The 19,367-nt window shown below is 40.7% G+C and overlaps 2 protein-coding genes and 1 pseudogene across 2 annotated transcripts; 1 reads left to right on the top strand and 2 right to left on the bottom strand.

The window, feature by feature from the left end:
- Positions 1-10,193: 10,193 nt before the first annotated feature.
- On the bottom strand, positions 10,194-12,193 carry LOC143602300 (carbonic anhydrase 2-like; annotated as a pseudogene).
- A 1,787-nt stretch (positions 12,194-13,980) lies between these two features.
- Positions 13,981-17,109, top strand: LOC143602299 (AT-rich interactive domain-containing protein 3-like). Its single transcript, XM_077079462.1, has 12 exons — positions 13,981-14,195; positions 14,276-14,315; positions 14,429-14,481; positions 14,633-14,678; positions 15,621-15,713; positions 15,788-15,907; positions 16,007-16,019; positions 16,115-16,190; positions 16,296-16,362; positions 16,440-16,490; positions 16,574-16,666; positions 16,757-17,109. Exons 1-12 carry the CDS (start codon positions 13,981-13,983, stop codon positions 16,862-16,864), a joined length of 975 nt encoding a protein of 324 aa, XP_076935577.1. The 3' UTR covers positions 16,865-17,109.
- An 851-nt stretch (positions 17,110-17,960) lies between these two features.
- LOC143602298 (uncharacterized) lies at positions 17,961-18,561 on the bottom strand. The gene is given in 2 exon segments (XM_077079461.1): positions 17,961-18,165; positions 18,262-18,561. Coding segments are annotated over 2 exon segments (495 nt in total). The 5' UTR covers positions 18,552-18,561.
- Between the last annotated feature and the right edge of the window lie 806 nt (positions 18,562-19,367).

Raw genomic sequence — 19,367 nt, 5'->3', positions numbered from 1 at the left:
ACTGGGGAGAATACCGGCGACTACACAGTTTCTACGAACACTACCCCGGTTAACCAAGCCGGGGCAAGTGCAGTAAATTTTACGAACACTACCCCAGTTACCCGAGCTGGGGCAAGTGCAGTAAATAATCGCTCACTGGGATACACCGATACCCAGTTAGAGAGACAACGAACGAGGCTCCCCCGCCAAACACTCGATGAAGTTAAAACGTGGGCGGAAGCACGTCAAAAAGAATTCCAAGCTGAGTTGGATGAACGCTTACGTTCACTCCAACAGGCTGATGAATTCGTACAGTACTTGGACGATGATTCGGAGGAATCCGATAGTGACGCAAACCCTCGTCATAGGGCGAAAGGGAAGCGTAAGGAAACGGACTCCCAATCGAGAAGGCATTTTGGAGAAACCTTCAAACCAAAAAACGCGGGTGGAAACCCACGTGACTTCTCAAAAACATTTAGACCTACTGCGGCAAATGCGGGAACGTCCAAATTTGCAAGGGACATTGTGGAAGCAATCGCCCCGAAAAGTGCCAAACAGATGTCCAACATCGGCACTTACGATGGTATATCTGATCCAGACGATCATTTGAACAGATTCATAGCGGGGGCAACCGTCAGTAATTGGACGGAACCTACGTGGTGTTACATGTTCCAAATGACGCTTGTTGGGCCAGCCAGAGCGTGGTTCGATCGTCTACCGGCCAACCACATCTACGATTGGGCAGACTTCCAACAGAAGTTTAGCCAACACTTCAGCCAATAAAGAAAGTATACCGAAGAGCAATGGACAATCCTCAATTGCATTCGAGAGGAAGATGAATCTTTGCCAGACTTCATCACTCGCTTCAACTCAAAGAAGCTAAGTCTAGGTAATATTAGCGAAGATCTTGTTCGCGCTGCTTTCATCCAGGGCGCGAAAGACCTAGAGCTCATCCGCACCTTAACGGGTAAAGATGGCATGCCATCCACATGGGATGCCATCATGACAGCAGCTAAACGCTTTGCGGAAACGGAGAAGCAACTGGGTAGAGATCTCCCCCAGAGCACAAACCTCTACACCCAGAAAACAAGAGAAGACAACGTCCTTACCGCCCGACTAAACAAAAAGCGGAAGCTAGGCATTTGGCAGTCAAGGGTAAACTTTGACACCTCATCCGGCTTGCAACAACGGTTAGGCGGAGGGGATAACGTACAGTCGAACCAGAACTCCAGATGGACGCCACTCACTAAAAGCGTCACCGAGATATTCGCCACTGAGAAGCTCCTATGGCCAAAGGCTCCAATAATCCGACATCGTCACAATGCTGATCGGAGCAAATACTGTGACTTTCACAGGACAAAAGGCCACAACACTGAAGAATGCACAGACGTGAAGGACATCGTCGAAGCATTTGTCAGAGATGGGACGCTCGAGCACCTCGTGGCGTAACGAACGCTGATGCGTGTAGAACCCCAGTTGGGGAAAACACGAATAAAATTGCAGCTTCAATGTTGGAGACTACATACTGCGTAAACAACGAGATCCCGAACCAGGTGCATATCGGCTCGATGGCACTCCCATCCCAACAACATGGAAGGGAGCTCAATTACACAGTTTGCATGTAGATCAATTCCAAACTTGTAAAGAAAAGGCCCAGAGCCACTTCTAATGGAAATGATTCTCCTTAGAACATTGATGCTGATGATCTTACATTTATACTTATGAACTTTCCACACTGATATGCCGGTCTTCACCGCATACATAAGTGGGGAAGTCGTTGCTTGTGGAAGGCGGCAAAACCCGCATAAACACAAAAAACGGCAAACCTTCACGCAGGTCAGTCATAGGTGAAGTTTGGTCATCCCACTAAATGAAAGTGCCGGTCCTAACCGCACAAATCAGGATAGAGGAAACCGAACTAACCTATTGACAACCGCGCGTCGAACGGTTAATTTATTCAAAACACTGATGCCGGTTTTCACCGCATAAATAAGTGTAAAGAAGTCGTTGCTTGTGGAAGGCGGCAAAACCCGCATAAACACAAAAAACGGCAAACCTTCACGCAGGTCAGTCATAGGTAAAGTTTGGTGATCCCACTAAATGAAAGTGTCGGTCCTAACTGCACAAATCATGATAGAAGAAACCGAACTAACCTATTGACAACCACGCGTCGAACGGTTAACCTATTCAAAATACTTAGAAAATTTCTAACGGAAGGATGAGGAAAACCTCCACGCAGGTCAGATATAGGTGAAATTTAGCCATCCTACCAAGTGCAAGTGACGGTTTTACCCGCACAATCACGAAGGAGGAAGCAAAACTACAACCTATTATCTACCACGTTCAAAGGTTAACTTATTCTAAACACTTAGAAAATTTCTAACGAAAAGATGAGGAAAACCTCCATGCAGGTCAGATATATGTAAAGTTTAGTCATCCTACTAAGTGCAAGTGACGGTCTTACCCGCACAATCACGAAGGAGGAAGCAAAACTTCAACCTATTATCTACCACGTTCAAAGGTTAACTTATTCTAAACACTTGGAAAGTTGCTAATTTAAACTAAAGTATGCATGAGCAAGTCATATAACGTTTATAAAGCAAGTCATCCAGTGAAAGTAGCGGTCTTACCCGCACAAAGATTTATATTTCATAATAATTCATTACAAGAATGGCCGGGTAACTACCCGCCTACATGAATATAAATCTATACAATGTAAACCTATCCTAACAGTGGGAAGGGATCTTAAGGTTCAAGCTTCAGGACCACTCCCTCCAAACCCACTTGTACCCGCACCATCAGTTGGCTGTGGCGGTTCGAGGAAGGTCTTTAGAATGGCTAGCCCATCTTCAGCAGCAGCAACTTCGTTCACCTTCTCCACCACCGGATGCGGGAAGGCGGCATACTGGTTCACTGCTTGGTCATATACAGCTTCAGTATCCACATCATATAAAGGGAAGTTGGAAGGCGGGATGCCTTTCTCAACGAACCCTAGACCAAGCAGGAAGCCGGCCTTTTCCCCATCCTCATGAGAACCGTTGAGGGCTGCGCTCATGGCATCGTCGTATGATGTGTCCGTGAAGACTCGATGCACAACCTACAAGAAAAATACAAGTATCAAAACCTTTTCTATTTACAAAGAAAAGCGTAAAGATATTATGAAATTACGCATACCTGAGACAACGCTTCTCGAAGAAGCCATTCCTTGGCAACCAGAGCTTCCTGGAGGGCGGCTTGAGCTTGGTTACGGGCGCGTTCGGCTTCACTTTTGTTAAGGTTGGCGAGCAACACTTCCTTAGCAGCAGCCTCTTCAACGCCCTTTAGCTTCCGCTCAGTGTGGTCAAGCACGCCCCTCTGGTCCAAGATCTCTTGGAGCTTCTTGGCGTCTTCCATAGCCAAGGCATCATGAGCCTGCTGGAGCCTCTCTAGCTTGGCTTTAAGCTCCTCATTCTCAATGCGTAGAGGCTCAGCAACGGCTTCAGCCTTGGTGGCCCTCTCAGTTGCGTTCCGTGCAGTTTCCTTAGCCAGCCGAAGCTGTTCGTTAACAGCTTGGGCAGCCTTGGAACGGGCCTCGAGACGGGCCTGAACTTCAACTTCAAGGGCCTGGAAGGCCTTCTCCTTTTCCGCAGCCACTGCGGCAAGCCTCTTGTTCTCCTCCCGGATGGCCCGCGCCTGAGTCACTTCCAGGCTACGCGCCGTCTTTAACTTGTCGTTTTCACGACAAAGTAACTCGACGCGCGGCTGCATCCGGGCAAGGAGAATCCGCAATTCATTCGACAGCCTACCCTCCTGGTAGCTGGACATGGCTTCCCCCAGCGCACCGGCGGGGGCGGCGTGGCGCGCCCATTCGACGCATTCTACAGGCGTCCAAAGGGTTATTCCTCGGCGGATGTTCCATCGTGGAACATACACTTCATTGGAATCCGACAATGCAAAAGCAAAAAGCAGTTAGGAAAAGATGATAAAATATATATATATATATAATATATATATATATATATATATATATATATAAAATAAAGGCCAAAATAACCCTACGCACCTGTAGGGTCGACGACAGGCCTGTAGCCGCCAAAACCATCACCCGAACCTAACGGATATCCATCCAAGAGGTCAGGCAGATGGGAAGGAGGCAGAGATTGGCTTGACGCCCCAACCCCGGACATACCTGAAGGACCGGCCGTAGTCGCCGGCGCCGGAGGAGGCATAGCGGAGGCCGCCGCAGTAGAAACCAGCGAAGGTGAACTCACCAGAGGTGAACTCACAACCGCGGCAGCGGCTGCGGAAGAATCCACAGTAACATTCACCGCCGGCTCAGTGAAAGAATCAGTGAATATGGCACTGACAGCCGGCGGAGATGTCGTCACAGTTGGAACAATTGGCTCAACTGGGTGAGCAACTGAACCAACTGAAGCAGGCGTAGCCGCCTGGGTCATCGCCTCAGGTAGGTTGACCAAGCCTACCGTCATGGGTCCGGAGGTGCTCCTCCCCGCTCCACCCTGAAATGCGGTAGCATCCACGCCTGTACAAAAAAGATATAAGTATAATGGCGGAAATATATGAAGTTAAAAGTAAAGGAAGTTTGTACTTACGGGTTTTCTTGAGCCTAAAAGGGCGAACAGGCGGGGACGAACCCGATGGAGCCGGCCTCTTCACGCCGCTCACCGTCGTCGTCCTGGGCTGCTCGGAGGTGACAGTCGTCTCAGCCTCCGGAGCAGTGGTCTTATCACCACCAGGGTTCCCCGCCACATCCTCGCTTTCGGTCTCTGAATCAGACCGATGCACCGGATCGGCAGTGGAGGCAACCTTCGCCTTCCCCTTCCCGCCGGCAGCCTTCTTTTTCCGCACCAACGGAGGACCATCTGCGGATTCCTCATCAGAAGATGACAAGATTAGAGGAATTCCAGCAGAGGTTTCAGCATTGAGAGGTCGAGGGTTGAATAACTCCTTACCTGGCCGCGTGGCGCTCAGAATAGGGTGGCCTGGCGGGTAGACCTCCACAAACCGATCCCTCGTTTGCTCCAAGATGGGCAACTCGTCCTCATCGAGAGCACGAGTACCCATCCGAGCGGGACCATCACTCTCCCGCGGCTGCAGGAGAGACTGCAAGTCGTTTCCCTCTGAAATAAAAAAAGAAACAGTTAGAAGAAAAACCTATATCAACAAAGAAGACAGAGCATACCGTAAGGGACAGAGTTCAAACCGTATTCGAGGACGATGGGAATCTGGGACGCCTCCTTCCACACCCGGCTCATCCCAAGCATCACCATCCCAGACTCCGCAAAGCGGTACACCGGAGTCTGGATCCGGGAGATCTTGGCGAACCACTCCGCCTCCTGGTGGTTGAGGGCGTGAAGGGCGGGGAGTGCTCTCCCATTCTTAAACGTCATCGCAAGGGGGACGACGCGAGCGGAGATAAAGAAAAACTCCCGCTTCCACGACCGAAGACTGCGCTCGGTAGCGCAGATCTTCAAACCCTTGATCCGATTGACCAAGGTGTACCACCCCTGGATGCACCTCCAGGAATAGAAGGTCATCAGGCGGTCAACATGGGGCTCCACGCCCAGAATGAGGCACACCCACTCAAAGTGGCGGATCTTGGCGATCGCCATCGGGTGTACCTTCGTCAAATGCACACCGTGCCTCTCCAAGACACGGTATACAAACTTCGTCAATGGGAACCTGAGATTCCCATAAACGAAGAATGCAGCATACACCCCTATTTTGCCCTTGGGGGCATCGTACACCGTCTGGTGTGGCTCCGGAAACTCATGCTCGAACGACTCGAGCATGAACTTCCGGACGATGTACTGAAAAAGCTCGGCAGGAAGAGCGCACTGGCACTCGCCAGCAGTGCTCTTGTCGTCCTTTTAGGACGTCGACGTCGGGTTCTCGACGAACAACTCAGACTCCTCGGCAGTGGCCTCAAAATCACGGGTAGAAGACATGTTTTGGATGAACAGAACAACGATTTCAGAAGAATGCTCGACGGAATAGTGAGTATTCGCCGGAAATCGTTTAGAAGATGAAGAGAGAAGTGAAAGTGTGGACTAAGGTGCACCCTCTCGCCCTTTATATACTCATCGCAATTAATGCGATGAATTTAATGCGGAAGAGAGAGAAATCGCAGGTGCAATGAAACTATGACACGTGGCAAAGAGCAAGATGGCAACAGCAGTTGAAAGGACGCGTGCCATTAATTTCGCGGCCACGCTCCCGAAAAATCGCGCCCACGCGCCTGGAAAAGCGACTGGAATGACCATATACTGTCACGTCGCCATAACTTCCTGCACGTCCTGACACTGTCAGAAGAAACCGTCGGACGACGTTTCAACAGTTTGGACTGTTCTTATCCTTTCACCAACTCTTCGAATTTCAAAAAGATTCAAAAGTAAGCGGGAAAATACCCCTTACCTTGGCAAACAAGAAACTATAAGACAGGTGCGAGTACAGTATTAAGACAAAACCCTTCACATACTTAGCACCTGCAGGGAATTGAAGCCAAGAATACCTCGGCAACCAAGTAACCATAAGACGGGTGCGAGTACAGTGTCAAGGCAAAACCCTTCACATACTTAGCACCCGCAGGAAATTGAAGCCAGGAATACCTTGGAAGTAAAGTAACTATAAGACGAGTGCGGGTACAGTGTCAAGGCGAAACCCTTCACATACCTAGCACTCCGCAGGAAATTGAAACCAAGAAGGATCTTCTGGGCAGTGCTTGCGGAAACGGGAATAACATCTCCGCATAGCGGGAACGTCGAGAACTAGATTGTTTGAACCTCCAAGATGGAATTGGTTGTTTAAACATAATTGATCACTATGTTCAAAACTACCAAAACCTCATGGAGAATCTACACAAGTGGAACTCAACGCTCCTGACTTGCGAGGAGGTTACAGACCTACCCGCATCACACCCAAAGATCAAGCAGAAAAGTCGGGAATTTCTGCACGTGACATTAGGACTTCCGCAGGAAGAATCCCCATGGAAAACCTTAAAACTAAAACCTTTTCAAAACCCCTTGTTTATGTCCAAAAGTTCACCTCACTTATTAACAATTCATGAGAAGAACATTGGACTGGGGGGACTTGAAGAGGTAGGTCCCAGCAGAGCCCAGTTGGACCTGCAAGACTCACCTTGAAAAGGGACGTCTGCGCAGTTGAACCCGCAAGACTTCTTAACGGACGTCTGCGCGGTTGAACCCGCAAGACTTAACTTAAGGGACGTCTGCGCAGAAACCAACTGGGTCCGCAGGACCCACCATGCTCAGAGACGTGACGTCCTTACGCGCAGTACGCAAGCTGTTCCCGCAGGAAAAGCCTCCCAATGGTGAAGTACTCTGCCTGTTCCCGCAGCTGCGGATACAAGCCATCAGGGAAGGCTACCTGCGCAGCAAAGCTACACGCACAAGGCACTTAGCTCTTATAATAATTCAGTAATGTCACCTGAAGAAGGAATGAGCAAAGCCGGGAATACTCCCGCCCAAATGAGCCAGTCCGTACGATACGGGAGGATCTTTTGTACTGTACCTGACGAGGTATGGACAAAAGATCTGACCAAAGATACGACAGCTCACTGACAACAGTATGACGAGCAGCACGCTCTTGTACTGTATGTCACTATTAGCCGCTGCCTACTCACCAACCTGTCGGAGGACGTGCATAGCCTGCAGTTGGTGGAACAGGAATAGTACACAGCCGGCCTGGTCACTATCAGCCACTGCCTACCCACCAACTACCAGCATGGCATGTGCGTAGCCCACAGTTGGCAGAACAGGAACACTATTCAGCCGGCTGTACCTTCTTGGAAACCTACCTTCGGCTATAAATACTCCAACACCTTGGAATGGTATGATCTCATCTTGTATCTTATCTCATATCTTATATCTTGATATATTACCTGATATCTGCTCTAGTCATTCTCTTAATATACACTTATATTCAAGAGCAATCTAGTCTGATTCTCACGCCGGAGGGTGGTCACAAGGAGGTACCCCCCCCTCCCTTCTCAGTGACGAGCTCACGGTGTCTGTTTTGCAGGTTATCAGAAGAACCATCTTTGCCGGATCTAACCCCTCGTGGGAAACATCTATTTAACCCCCAGGTTATCCGTAATCTGCCTGGGGTCGATTAGTGTTTCTTCAAAAAGCTACTTGTCGGGTCGGGAATCGGGAGAGGACGTTCAAAAAGCTCGGGCTCGTGGTTCGCTCGAATAAAACTAGCTACAAAAACTTGATTTGAAATAACTTGAGCTGAGTGGCTCGTTTTGTGACCGAGCCAAAATCAACCATGGTCCTGGTATTAGGTGCGAGTACTCGTGCATTACTTTCATGTTTTTCTACAAAACTTGATACGATTTTTCAGAGTTTCAAATGCTTTGATTTTGGTATTACCGTTTATTGATTACGAATGAATTTGATGCAATCTTTGGTTTCTTGATTATCCATGGTTACAAGTGAGTTTGATACAATTAGTAGAGATTAGGAAAAATAAAACCAAAGCAAGCATTGTACCAAAATATAGGTACCGATACTAGAGTACCCAACCAATTCATCCTGTATGGTATTTGGTACCGATACCATCCCTAATGTAATTAAACGTTTCTTCGGCAAGGGTTGTAGCGGCGGTGAGACAACTATGATTGCGATGGCCATAGATAAATTGTAAAAGAGAATAGTGTGTCACATGCCTCACTCATAGAATAAAACCAGAGGCTAAGCAAGATGCCAGAGCCAGAGAAAAATTTACATGAGTATATTTTCAAACTTAAAACTACATTGTAACCAAGTAAGGTTTTTCATCTTTGAACTACATTTCACTCGTATGAAGTTATTTGTCTTGATATTTTTAGGAACAGTTAAAAAATTAAACATCACGACTCGCCAAATGATCCATATTACCTTCCTTTGGATAAGAAAAATCGGTTGACCGGTTTTCTTTCTTTACACTTTGACCTTATAAGGTCGTGCGAACATGTTTTAAGAATTTTAGGGATTTTCTTTTTCAATTTAATGTGACATATAGGAGTCACTAGTCTCATGCTCGGGTCTAAATCTTAGTATTCTACAAATAAACAAATTCAAGTAAATAAAGATACAATAAACTTCATATGTTCAATCAATATATATTTTTACTGAATATAATTGTAAATTTTAAAATTCGTATATACATTTCACCAATCTCACTTCAAAATATAATTGTGAAACGTGTTTAGATAGTATTCGCTTGATATATTCCAATACAGGTTAGGAGGGGTGGAGTCTACAAGGCTCCCCCACGACAATAGCTTGATTTGATTACCTTGTCTGAAAGCCTGTGGAAATTACTTATGATGATCGTCAATAGTAATTGGTTGATGAGCCGCAATAGACTTATCAACTAATCTAGGGGGGAAGGGGACTAATATAAACGTAGTTGAGTAAAACAAATAATTTTGGAATAAACTCTACAATTTTATTAACTAACAATAGCTCAAAACAACCCTTATCATGACTTGATATATATGGCTAAACATAAACTCGTTTAGACTATAGCAAGGACTCTAATAAAAACAAAGATAATTAATCCAAACTTGATAACCCTAGCTCTAATTAACTTTACTTGCACTCCAAGACTCCTTCCTCGTACCGCAACAGTTATTGTGTATGCAAATTTGAAGGACTGTTGGGTAACTAAATCCAACATTGTACTCAAGAAATGTGCTATCTACAGTTACTGTGTATCCAATTTTGATCACCGGCAACTTGTGATTAACACTATCTAGGCGGTTGTCCTAACCAAGTTGCTTATGACAGAAGCCAATCATCAGTACACTTTTATTCAGAACATAAAACACACTCGCTTTTATAACTTTATGAAGTTTTCAAGTAAGATTTCAAGAGTACTTCTGCAACATTTTTAAAAAGATCGAGAGTGATTCACACACGATTCAGAGAGTTATCAGGACAGTGATTGACCCTAACGGGCCTTTTTCATCTGACAAGTTGAAAAAACTATGTTTCTCACATTGAAACTAACAGAGCTACTCAACATGTTGTTATTTATATATATATCCTGTTTATGAAAAGAGTAAACAAAAACTTACAAATTTAATACAAGGCACAGAAAGATATTATCTTTCTCCTAGCACAGTTTATTCAAACATGTAGCTTAGATGGTTCCAAGTCTGCTCCGGCCTTTCATGAAACATGAAACATGTAACGCGTATTATTTTTTCATACGAAGAACTTAAACGGTAAGAGGGGTGAAACACCATGATCAAGAGACCAAATGTCAAAAGTAGCCTTGACAAAGTTGTAGTATCCTCCCTTTAAGTTAAGTGTTCTGTTCATCACACCTGATTTAACAAACGGGTACGTCAATAGATTCCCAAGAGACACGTTCACAGCTTCCTGCATTGTCAAAAATAGTAGGAATTAATCCATTTATACACATACTTTGACTTTTACATAAAATGTTTGACTTGTATAAATATTGTAACTTACCACTTCACACTTGGTGCATTGTTCTGTAAGACTCAAATCACTAAATTCTGCTTTCACCCTGCTTTTAGCACTTGAACATATTTTCACCCAATCTTCTATGAACTCACTGCCCATATAGATCATTCAACTAGTTACAAATTTAACACGGTACATAACTTTACTTTAGTTCAGTTGCAAGGGAAGAATCGATCAATTGCAATATTCATACTTACGAAGAAGTGGTCCCGTCTTCTGGGATAGACATGAGCCCTTTAATCCCACCACAACAGCTATGCCCCGTGACTAAGATATTCTCTACCTGATGTATATCACATAGTAATTACTAAACCAAATCAAACTGGCTGTCAGCTGTGTATGAACTAAATTCTAATATCACCTTTAGATGTTTTACTGCATATTCAAGAGCTGCTCCTACACCAGAATACTTTGTCTGCGAAAGGAACAGGTATTTAGTAAAACAATGAAAACTCTGTAAGGTATTATACCGTATATAAAACCATATCTCCTAATGGTAAAATAATCGCATCAAACATTAACTAACATATTCTATCTAATAAGACCTGTGGTATAATAAATAACATCACCTTGTCATATGGTGGGACCATGTTTGCGATGTTTCGGACCATAAACGCTTCACCTGGCTGAAAATCTAGTATGTGAGAAGGACAAACCCGGGAATCGAGCAGGCAAATACCATGTATTTCGGGTGTTGTCCTTTTTCGAGCTCTCCATACAAACTTGGGTTCTTTCTGCACACAAAAATTGGGAGGTAAAGAATAACCAAATGTCATGTCACTCATATTGACAGTTCGTTAGTGACACGAGAACCAATTTCAGTTTATAATCGATCTGTAACCGTTAATTCATAAATTCGTTAATAATTTTTATTAACATACAGTTTTTAATCAAATAAAAAAACTCTACAAAATAACATTGATCATGATGTTTTAGAACATAGACGCACTCATATTTCTCCTCTTTGAAGTGTGTAAATCCGCTCTTGATCCTCTCGACGGAAGTGGCTGCCTCCAAATCCGCTGTAAGTTGCTTGATCTTCGCTGCAGCGACAGCTTCAAGATCGCTTCTCTCGCTGCAAAACTACAATAATAAGAAACGATACGAAATATGAACGATATACTATATAACCACAACTTAGTTGTAACGGTTATGTTTAATCAAAAACAAATTTAAACATCAATTGAGATACCTATATCAGCCTAGTTCATGTTCGTCTATGAAACTTTTGTTGGACGAGCGAATGGTTCACGAACACCTAACCAAACAAAATTTCGTGTTCGTGTTTGTTCATTAAGAAAATGAATTTAACAATGTTTTATTTTATTTTCCTAACAACGAATGATCGGTGTCAATGGTTCGGTCCGGTTACCAAGTTTGTGTTGGTGTTTTTTAACGTTCATATTCACATGTTAATTTACATCTAAATTAATCCCATATACTCATATATTTATTTTTGTTTGTAGTAAATAAATTTTGCTTAAATCTATATGATATCGGAAAAGTCATTATAAAATATAAAAAAACCTTTAATGAACAAACAAACATTAACCAACATAAATTCATGTTCGTTCATATAGTTAAACAAACGAAATTCATTGTTCATGTTCGTTCATTTATTAAATGAACAGAACAGTTGACAAACAATTCACCGAACGTTACCTAAGAAGCTTTTTGAGTCCTTCAATGGCATTGGCGCATAAAGCTTCGGCCATGTCTTCTATTCTAGCAACCAAGGGACAATAACAGTGTGAGTGATAAATACAAATATATATAATCGGTTTCGATCAGACTGCAGGTGGAAATGTTGTAAGTAAAATGATAAATCACGTGAGGATTTGATCGGTGCATGAATTGATGGTTGATGAAGACAAAAAGGCAAGGCCACACACGTTTACGTTGCATTAACCACCTTATTTATAGCAGCTACAAACATATCTCACGGTCTGTGTTTTTTCTCTTATGTATTAACTTTATTTTTCCTTCATAAGTTTAATGATTCAAAAACATGACCAATAAGCATAGTAATCTATAATTCTCTACTGACAATATATAGTTAACACTTCTAATTTTTACTTTTGTTAACATGGGCTAAGGTTGTGAATTTCTGAAACAACACGAACCTAACATGATATTTTCATATTTGCGTTTGATCAAAACGGGTTCGGATTGAACTAGCAAACACATTTCGCTAAACGAGTTGTGTTTGTGTCGAACCTAACGGTTTTGTGGATTGACTAGTTTAATTATTACATTTAGGTACTTTCTGTTTTTTTTAAAATGTAATAACTTAAATTGTTTGTGTTTTATGTCATCAATTTTAAAACTTTAAATAACTTTGGCATATTTGATATAAATAAGGTTGATGGGTTGTTGACAAAGGCAAAACCTTTAAATATTTTAGATTAGATTGAGAGTGTTTGAAAGTTCTTGGGTTTAAGTCCCATAAACGATAAAAAAATCGTTGTTCAAAAAAGTAAAATAAAATGAGGCTCTAGCCACCAGTCCAGTTGTGCAATTGAAAGAAAAACCAAACCAAACCATTTTATGTGCATATAGAAACATTGGCAAACGATACTTTTATGTGGACCATCAATGTTAATATAGGCTATATTTAACTAATAAAAATAATAATATGTAAATTTAAATTTATGAATATTAATATAAAAAAAAATTGGGTACATGTGTTCGACATGGCCCGTGTCATGTTCGATTTCATGTAAAATTCTCTGGTCTATGTCGGGTTCAACCACTCAACTTGTGAACATGGCATGTTTATCAGCTTATCTAGGGTAATCTAACGACAAAGTAACCGTGATTGTTATAACTTTCATATGCCGTTTTAAACTATTTATAAGATTATGATCAGGATACAAATCAATCAATTTGTAATTAAAGCCAGACTTTATTATTCTCATGTTGGGGTGATATTCTCATTTATTATTTTCATATTGTAGTGATTACTGAAATAAAAGTGAATAGTGTCATTAACCTTTTGTATTTTCCTATAGTTATAAAAAAAATATGATGGTATTCAGGCAATTAATTTCGATTAATAATGAAAATCAAATTTGGGCTAAAATTTTAAATTAAAAATATAATAAATGAATGTATAAATATATAAAATAGAGATACAAATAAATGAAATGGAGGTAATATATAAACGAGATTGTTGTATAGAAAATAAAATACATGAAATTCAGATATAAAAGCTGAAGTAATATATATGAAAATATGAATGATTTGGTTATTATCCTCAACCAAATTAACCAATCGATTTCCGGTTTAGTTTTGGGTTTGGTCTTCAAGTATTTGAGTTAATATATATGAGAAATAGAAACATAAAATGATTGAAAAGATTGTGTTTGGATGGTTTAATTGGGTTTGATGATACGGTTGGGCTCCATGGGTCGGGTAAATGTGTATTTCTATATATCTATCTATCTAGGGTTTAGAAACAAAGCGATCCCTCCCCAATCAATTATTCAAATTCTTACTCCTAATGGAAGAAGAAGAAGCAGCAGCAGCAGCTAACGAGACTAATGAATTGAAATCAGCAGGCGCTGTGGCTGTGGATGAGAATATACATAAGATGGAATCGGAGGAGAATGAGGATGATCAGGCTGCCTTCATCAAGGACCTTCAAGCCTTTTATAAACAGAGGTCTTTCGACTTTAAGCCTCCTAAGTTTTATGGACACACATTAAATTGCCTCAAGTAATACTCTTTTTTCTTTTTCAAAATAAAAATAACATAACATGATGATGTGATTATTATTGTTTGTTTCATTTTGTTAGGTTATGGAGATCGGTTATCCGCCTCGGTGGCTATGATCGGGTTTTTCCTTTTTTTTCTATTTTTTGCTTTATGTTGTTGGATGCATAGCATAGTTGTCAATAGCATTTGATGTTTAAGAGTCTATATATTTTGATCCTGCACTTGTATTGTAGGTCACCTCATGCAAGTTGTGGCGACAAATTGGAGAATCCTTTAACCCCCCAAAGTCAGCATCCAAATCTTCTCTCTGTTTTTTTTTTTTTTTTGTTTAATCAATTGCATATTGTCTCTTTCATGTTTTCTTGTAATGTCTAATTACTTACATACTATTTTTTACTTGAAGACCAATCTCACTTGTGATTCATTCATTTTGGCAGGACCTGCACTACTGTCTCCTGGACATTTAGATGTTTTTATGAGAAGGTACTCAACTACTCCACCCTTTCATATATACAACGTTTTAGCAGGGATGTCAATCTATAACACAACACAAACCTAGCATGGAATTCATTGCTTTGGCTGTAGTCTAAGGGTCTGTTAGAAATCCCCAACACGTTCAGCTGAACATGTCAGGTTCGGATCAACCTGGTAGGTTGTCCGGTTGACCTGTTTAATTTGTACTTCTAAAAAATTGTGTTTTATGCCATAACTTAAACTGGCTGGATATTTTATGCCTAAATTTACAAGTTGAAAGAGAAAAGGACATCAACTTTTATAGTATAAACCGTAATTGTTTAATACACATGCAAGTTTGTAAACTTAGAGTATAACACACAAAAATAAAATATGTTTTTCCTGGATTAAAACACATTCATGTGTATTTCATGTTTTGGTTCATGTACATTTCGGGTTTGTGTTCGGTTAGAACTGCCAATCCTTGAACACGAACTATTTAGCACCCCTACATCTCGGTGAAAGTTGAATATTTCTCTTTGACTTGAATATCAAAGTTTGCTATAGTCAAACACTCAAACTCTCAGTTGAGAGTGTTTGAAAGTTTAAAAATAAATTATTGAGAAGTTAACGTTTCACTCTCTGGCTGGTTGTACAAATTGCGCGTAGGCGGCAACTACTCAACATTCGTTCCCGAGTTCTACCTGCTTAGGCCCAGTACTCGGCGAGTCTATCTCTGAGTACTCCCCGACTAAGGCCGAGTCTCTGTTTAACATATTTGTATACATTTAATCTATGTTAGCTATAAAATTTTCACAATTTTGCAAATGGACCGCCATGTAGAAGTCTAAAGTTAACAAGATATTGTTTTTACACCATAAATATTGTTTCAATTTAATTAAAGTTGTCCTGTTAGGTTGCTTTTAGTTTATAGTTTATTCATTGTCAAATCATTGACACAAGAGTTTGCAGATTTTGCTTGAATATGAGAAATATAAGAGTAGCAATGGGGAGCTGCCATTCACCGATGTCTCTTCGGCAGAACCTCATTCTGCTATAAAACAGGTATCTCATATCTTTATCATTAACTGCTGACATGGCAAGAGCCCAAGATAACCACTTGATCATCTTATTTGTAGACCATTATACATCAAACACCTGGGTCAGGAAGGGCCAGAAGAGATGCAGCAGCTCGAGCGATGCAAGGTTGGCATTCTCATCGTGTTGGCAATGGCGAGGTTGGGGATCTAATCCTCAAGGTATATAATATATTCTTATATTTTTATTTTAATTTAATTATTATTATTATGTGTAGCTTTTGTAATATTTGAATTGACATCTTAACTTTTGTTTTGTAGGATAAGACTTCAGGTACGACTGTGAAGCGAGAAAAACAACGCATTGGTACAATTTGCATTTGAGTTTCAGCATGAACATTCTTAAACACCTTTACTTTGACTTTATAGGTTTGCTGAAGCGTAAAAAGCCGTCTCTAGTTGAACGTTCAGTCAAAGCTGCACGCTTGAAAGTATCAAAATCACAGTTGAGATACCCGAATTTTTCTGATTTTAATTTAAGCATACAAAAATATGCAACATAAGTTTATATGAACTTTTTCTTAAAATCATGTTGTGTTGACTTTCTTAGACTGGACTCCCCGGTTGTGGATGTGGGCCCTCCTGCTGATTGGGTGAAGATTAATGTGCAGAGAACTGTAAGTTTGTTTTATTTCCTTAATAATTTTATCAGTCTTTTAGTTTTTTCAACTGGTTTTGAAAATTGATCTTACAGAAGGATTGCTTTGAGGTGTATGCTTTAGTTCCCGGGCTTTTGCGTGAAGAGGTAACATTCTTTCTAACACTCTCCCTCGGTACCAATAAATATTAAATTCAAGAATGTAAGAATAAATTTTATGGTGGAAGTAGGTGCGGGTACAGTCTGATCCAGCTGGTCGTTTGGTCATATCGGGTCAACCAGAGCAGCTCGACAATCCTTGGGGCGTTTCTCCTTTTAAAAAGGTACGACTATTTATACTATACAGGTGTATGTTTTTAGCTTTTAAGTTTAAATAAATGATTAAATAATTTACGTTAATTTTTATGATGAAGGTTGTGAGCTTGCCATCTAGGATTGATCCTCACCAAACCTCAGCTGTTGTAACCCTACACGGTCAATTGTTTGTGAGAGTGCCATACGAGCAGCCAGCTATTTCGTGATCAGTTAACATATGCAGAAAGTTGTAGAATATGTAACTGTGCAGTCTGGCACTGTTTTAAATCAAGATTCGGTTATGTTGTGTTTGCAAAAACAGCCACAAACATGTCTTAACGCATATCCATGAACTATGTTAATGTGGCCTAAGCTATAAGCTTCTTTGGTCTTTGATGTTTGTTTGGCTGTCTCACATCAAATCTGTGTATTGACATATTCTATAAGCTTTAATTAAATGAAAATTTAATCAAATGTTACACATTTTATTGTTTTAATCAAAATGGGAGTTGCATAATATTTGCATGGTTCAAGTGAATGCACAATGCCATATGAGCTCAAATTTGTCAAAAGATTTCAGTAAAATACAGAAAAATTAAATCCAAATCATGTAGTAATTATTGTTCTCTCTCACCACTAGCGGTACCACACACACAGAGTGGGATGGTGTTCTCAGCCGGACTGGCTAGCCGCCTCAGATTTTCCATCTCACCCCGAGATGACTCGCCACTCTTAACGAGTACAACCTAAAATGATCATATTTTATTTATTGCTTCATTATGCAAATCCCTATACTTAAATGCGTATAATTAATCGAATCACGTTATATAATAAAATCAGCATGTAAGAGTTAAAACACGATCTAAATATAAATTTTATTCCTGCACGGAACACAAATGCGTAGTTGTTCCTGAGCTCTGTGCTTCATTACGCACATCATTATACTTAAATGTGCATAACTAAGCGTATCACACTATAATAAATTCTGAATAAAACCAGAATATGACAGTCAAAACACGATCTAAATGCAAAAATTTATCCCAACACGAAACAAATCGTTACGTATCATCTTTCATAAATAATCAACCTACTGAAAAATACCAACTTCATACCCATTGTCCCTAACCGCTGATTACAAACAATATCCATGCACCACAATCATCAAAACAAAATGGATTTAAAACAAACATAATCAGCCTAGCTTGACAAGATCAAAGTGATCTATTGATCCAGTAAACACGCACACACACATGATTAAGAGTCTGATGATACATTAATAACAGAACAAGGTAGGTGAAGTGTATGCTTACATTACTAGTACAATTACAATATCCTGTCCATGATGTTTTTCCATGGAACAACGACCAAAGGTGCAGCATCATCTTGATCCTTGCATGCTGCTTTAATGTCCATGGTTCCCTTGTTGCCTGTTGCTGACATGTCCACGGTTCCCTCTCGGTACACATACACCAAGTCGTCTCGAGCCATTCTCAACCACTTGTGGTTCCTGTCATGACCATGGTGCAATATATATATATATATATATATATATATAATATATATCTATATATTATGTTAATTTGCCTAATTAATTAATTCCAAAATTAAGAATGAATGAAACTAGGAAAGTGACCGGATATGAAAAAGATCTGAAATGTTGTTCATCCGGAGGTAAACGTTAACGGAATCCAGGAAGGAACGGTAGGTGTTGACGTGCAATCCGTCAATTGTGGGATAGGGAATGCGGGGGAGGGGGCGTGATGGAAATGGAAATTAATACTCCTTCCAGCCGGACACAGCTGGAAGAGGAGTGAAGCCGACACTGGACATGATTTGATCGAGCTCATCATGGGTAGTGATGGGTTTGAAATTAGGGGTGTGCCAGATTGCCAGTTTTCGCATGCATGCTCTCATGCATTCGTGTTCCATTCGATCGATACTTTCTGTTTCTCTGATGCTGGATTATTATTGTTATTATTTATGCAGTGAAGTGAAGTGAAGTGAACATGCTTATTAATAAAGAAGAAGAAGATGATGAACAAGTCTTGTTGTTGTTACTTAAGGTATTTGTGACTAGGATGTCCCTATGTTTTGTGTGTATTACGGTTTTGGTTCTTAAGTTTGAGAAATTGCATCGTTGGACCCCGACGTTGCATACACGTAACATGTTAGTAATTAGAATTTGGAAGTTCTTATTTCTTGTTTATTATTTTTCTTTTAACAGCCAACAAATTCTTTAAATGAGCTACTGGTAAAATTCACCACCTCAGGATACACTCGTCTTTCGATTCGGGGAAAACCCTCACCTAAGGCCAACGCCAGTGTGAACACTCGTCCGAAGGCACGACAGTGCCGTGAGATAAAACTTGTTTAGTTCAAGAATCCAACTAGTGAGAGAAGCCCTTGTAGTGTAAAATGTTAAAAATTGTCCTCATGTGTAAAGCTTATGACTTAACCCCAAAATCTAACGCACGTTAGTAAAAATGATGTAAACTGTGATAATATATGAACATAAAGAATGATTTATATTATTATCTTAGTTTAAGGACGAGAAATGGAATTTGCCATATACCTAAAGAAAAAAAAAAGTGATATGATATGATATACATGTAATTAATATATGTGTAATATTACATGGAAAGGTAATAAATACTTTAATATCATGGAAGAATATATGTATTATATAATAATACTATAATGTGTATATGTAATATAGCAAATTACATGTGT

This window comes from Bidens hawaiensis, unplaced genomic scaffold, assembly GCF_021521415.1.
Source record: "Bidens hawaiensis isolate Kalapana, Puna unplaced genomic scaffold, B.hawaiensis_p1.1 tig00058334_1, whole genome shotgun sequence".
NCBI classification, from domain to species: Eukaryota; Viridiplantae; Streptophyta; class Magnoliopsida; order Asterales; family Asteraceae; genus Bidens; species Bidens hawaiensis.
Note: the sequence above shows the minus strand (reverse complement) of the source record. Positions and strands in the feature narration are given on the sequence as shown.